This window comes from Colobus angolensis, unplaced genomic scaffold, assembly GCF_000951035.1.
Source record: "Colobus angolensis palliatus isolate OR3802 unplaced genomic scaffold, Cang.pa_1.0 Scaffold208, whole genome shotgun sequence".
Classification (NCBI taxonomy): Eukaryota; Metazoa; Chordata; class Mammalia; order Primates; family Cercopithecidae; genus Colobus; species Colobus angolensis.
This window is the reverse complement of record NW_012115244.1, coordinates 642,066-646,191: the sequence shown is the minus strand read 5'-3', so window position 1 is coordinate 646,191 and position 4,126 is coordinate 642,066. Positions and strand designations below refer to the sequence as shown.

At 58.4% G+C, this 4,126-nt stretch overlaps 1 protein-coding gene across 1 annotated transcript in view; it reads right to left on the bottom strand.

Annotated features, from left to right (window-relative positions):
• The window catches only part of TUBGCP6 (tubulin, gamma complex associated protein 6), a 31,933-nt gene that overhangs the window by 9,138 nt on the left and 18,669 nt on the right, over positions 1-4,126 (bottom strand). The window contains exons 4-7 of the mRNA XM_011942240.1: positions 2,544-2,717; positions 1,209-1,330; positions 328-406; positions 62-171 (exon numbers count right to left, since the gene is read on the bottom strand). Coding sequence (XP_011797630.1) covers positions 62-171; positions 328-406; positions 1,209-1,330; positions 2,544-2,717 — 485 coding nt within the window. The remainder of the gene's footprint in view (positions 1-61; positions 172-327; positions 407-1,208; positions 1,331-2,543; positions 2,718-4,126) is intronic.

Genomic DNA, 4,126 nt, shown 5'->3' with positions numbered 1-4,126 from the left:
GTGCCCGCCTAGCCCACTGCCCGCCCAGGCCACTGCCCACCACCCACCACCCACCGCCCACCGGGTGTAGGGCTCGCAGCTGGTCTTCAGCAGGGACAGCAGCACAGGGTAGTGCTCGTTGCTGCAGTTGTGCAGCGCCTCCTGGTAGAGGTAGGACAGCAGCTTCACACCCTGCAGAGCGCAAAGGGGGTGGGGAGGCAGCTCAGTGCACCCAGCGCTGGGAGTCAGACGCAGCCCTGCCGCCAGCAGCCCCCCAGGGACACGCTCAGTCGCCCCCTTTCCTGGAACCCGCCAGGGTGACACACTCAGCAGGAACGCACAACTCACGGTGGGAAACGCAGCCCTGGGGCCTCCTCCGCAGGTGCCTGGGAGCACAGCACCAACGCCACAGAGCTCGGCCAGGTACCTAGACCCAGAGGCAGGATCAGACCAGGTGACTGGGCTCAGGGTCCCCAGGCCTGGATCAGATCATGAGCAAAATCTCCATGTATCTTCATGCTCCCTGGAGCAACTGACTTCAGATGCAGGCTTTAAAAACCACATGCACCCCAACGACCCAGAAATGGGCTCCCTGCAGGACTTGTGCCCAGCCCTGGGCCTCTGCACTGTCCACACAGACCCACTGAAGTACCCACACCAAACAGGCCCCTCCCTCCCAGGTTCTGGCCAACACACGAATCACCCTGATCCTCCCACTTCTGGGGGCTGCACCTGAGAGCCCCTCCCATCCACACAGTGGCAACAAGCACCTGCCACAACTCGCGCCTTCACAGCCCAGGCTCCCCTACCCCACGGTGTCTCAGCCCTTGGGTCTCCTCAGGGCTGCCACATTCGAAGGTCACCTCTCCCACTGTTCCCAACGCCCAACTCCTCACTCTTCCTTCTCCGACAGTACTTGCCAATAGCTCCCCAGCCTGGTTGCTCACTAACCAGCTTGTGTGTACCAGAAGCCACATCCCTAGGGACCCTGTGTGCCAATTAGGGGCCACTGGGCCTGGATGGGGCCAGCTGTGGTGGGCCCACGGCAGACACACCCACTCAGTGCCCGGTACCTGGTGAACTCGGCCAGCCAAGGGCCGTCCAGTCACCTGCTGAGGGCTGTTCTCACAGGCCCTCCTTGCCAGAAAGCAGAGCAAACCCTCCATCACCCAGCAAGCCCCATGCCGCTCCTGCTAAGTCCCCTGCTCAGTCGCCATGCTGAGGCTCACCTGAGCTGCCGGCCCAGTTTCTTGAAGAGAAAACCAATGGTGAGGAGGCTCAGGGTGGGCGAAGTGGAAAGGACGCAGGCCCGGTAATACTGCAGGTACCTCCTCAGGCCACTGGTGAAGGCCTGTGGGCAAAGAGGCTGGGAGGAAGGCGGCCAGGCACATGGACGCAGCTGTGACCAGGGCCTGAGGGGCACCAGTGCTGGGCACAGCGCTTTGTTTCCTGCCTCAGCTCTGGGCTCCATTTCCAAGCAATGGGCCTCTGTGAGCCACGTCCTGCCACTGGACCAGGTGGAAATGTGGCCCCCCACCAACCCTTCCTCTCATCTGAGACCAGCTGCCCCAGGGGCGTGGCATAGGGATTGAGGGGGGGGGAATGGCGGCTGCACTCTGTGCACAGACACTAGTGCTGTGAGGGCTGCGTCTGCTCGGACCACAGCGGTCTCAGTGGCACCAGCGTCCTGGGCAACGCCACAGCAGCAGGCCCTGCAAGTCACGCCAAGACAGGCGCACCCTGGACCAGTCTCAGTCCCCCCACCCCAGAACCCGCCTGGCCACGCCTGGCAGATGAGCGGGAACCACAGTCCAGCCCTTCTCAGTGTCCCTGCTCTGACCCCTTCTCCACCATCTCCAGCCCTCAAGTGCCCCAGGGCTAAGCCTCTGCCTAGAAGCTCTCCCCGCCCCATGCAGCTCCCACCATGCCCACGTCCACAGCCCGTCTAAAACCTAAACCTCATCACATCACCCCACCCTACAGCCCCTGCTGTGGCAGCAACAGTCGAAGGAGGCTGCGCCGCCTGGCTGCTCCAGTGCTCTCTGCCCACCTTCCCCAACACCCTCCTCTCAGCCCCCCAAAGGACCCATCATCCGCCTGCCTATTCTCTCCCAATCAAGGTGCAGCCTCTGTCCCATGGGTCTCTACTCAGCATATGAGCCAGCTTCAAGACTCACCAAAGAGCGGCTTCCGGAGCAGAACGCCCAGCAATGTAAATTCACCCAACACGAGGGCCGGGCAGTGTCAGTTATCCACAATGTGCCACTGGGGAGCAGGCAGCAAGAGCCCCACTCACGCCTTTCCTGCCCTGCATGCCCCGAATGCTGGCTGCACCTGCCTCCCACACACCACAGGGCCCACACACATCTGCCCCAGGTTTCCAGTGAGGTAAAACATCTTCACTGACCCATCCCTCAAGAGCCACTATCAGGTTTCAGATGTTAGCAAGGAAAGAAAAGGTTTAGACTCTCTGGTCCTGCAGAAGGACTTCTGAGATTCTCTTTTCCAGGTCGTGGGCACCGTTCTCACAAAGGTGTGTGACAGTCGTCAGGCAGAGGCCATACCTGGAACACAAGGCCTTTGCTGTACGAAGAGTCCAGGACAGGTTGCAGAGAGAAGTGACTCAGGCGTGTGTAGCAGGTCCCATACTCGGCCACCTCCGAGAGCAGGCTGCTGATGCTCTCGGGAGACGCTCCTGACACGTGGACACCCCGCTTCACCACAAAGGCCTGGGCCGGCTGCACAGGGGCAGAGGACACCGGTCAGAGGCCAGGCACCCAGTCCCCCAGTAAGATGCCGTCTCCCTCCACCCTTGCACCCAACCCACCACCTAGAGTGCCCCGGGACCCAAAAGCAAATGCCCAGAAGGCGTACCCAGAACTGCTACACTGAGGGACAAAAACATACACACCAAAACAAGGCGCCAATTCTCACCACACTGAAAAATACATGTTTAAAATGCCAAGTGTAGAAAAGGGTAGGAAAAAACAGAACCCCTTCCACAGGACCCAAGTACACAGACAGCCTCCTGGGGCAGAAGCTGTACAACATGTTTGCCGTGAGACCCACTCATTCAAACTCTTCAGGATGAAATAGCGGAAACGATGGAAGATGCACAAAGACTCGCCACAGCACATTCCCTGCAATGTGTTTATAACCAGAATGGAGGCCCCCAGTAGAGGGCTCATGACAACCAAACGAATGGGGTGCAGCAGAAGCCAGGAGGGAGGTTACAGCTGCAAATACCCATGTCAGAAAGGAAAAGAAATATCCCACATTACAAGGAAACAAGATACTAAATCACAACAGCACTGTGTATATCCTAAAGAGATATTTTAAAAAGAGCTGTTAGGCCAAGCACAGTGGCTCACACCTATAATCCCAGCACTTTGGGAGGCTGAGGCAGGAGGATTACTTGAGCCCAGGAGTCTGAGACCAGCCTGGGCAACATAGCGAGACCCCCATCTCTACAAAAATTTTAAGTTAGGCCAGGCATGGTGGCTCACGCCTGTAATCCTAGCACTTCAGGAGGCCGAGGCGGGTGGATCACTTCCAGTCAGGAGTTCATGATGAGCCTGGCCAACATGGCAAAGCCCCATCTCTACTAAAAACACAAAAATTAGCCAGGCATGGTGGTGTGCACCTGTAGTCCCAGCTACTTAGGAGGCTGAAACAAGAGAATCGTTGAACGCGGGAGGCGGACGTTGCAGTGAGCTGAGATCGCGCCACTGCACTCCAGCCTGGGCGACAGAGACTCCATCTCAAAAAAAAAACAACACAGACTTATCTCTAGGCTGGGTGTGGTGGCTCTTGCCTCTAATTCTAGCACTCTGGGAGGCCAAGGCCTGCGCATCACAAGGTCAGGAGATCAAGACCATCCTGGCGGCCGGCGCGGTGGCTCAAGCCTGTAATCCCAGCACTTTGGGAGGCCGAGACGGGCGGATCACGAGGTCAGATCGAGACCATCTTGGCTAACACGGTGAAACCCCGTCTCTACTAAAAAAAACCAAAAAAAAAAAAAACCCCAAAATTAGCCAGGCGTGGTGATGGGCGTGGTGGCTCTTGCCTCTAATTCTAGCACTCTGGGAGGCCAAGGCCTGCGCATCACAAGGTCAGGAGATCAAGACCATCCTGGCGGCCGGCGCGG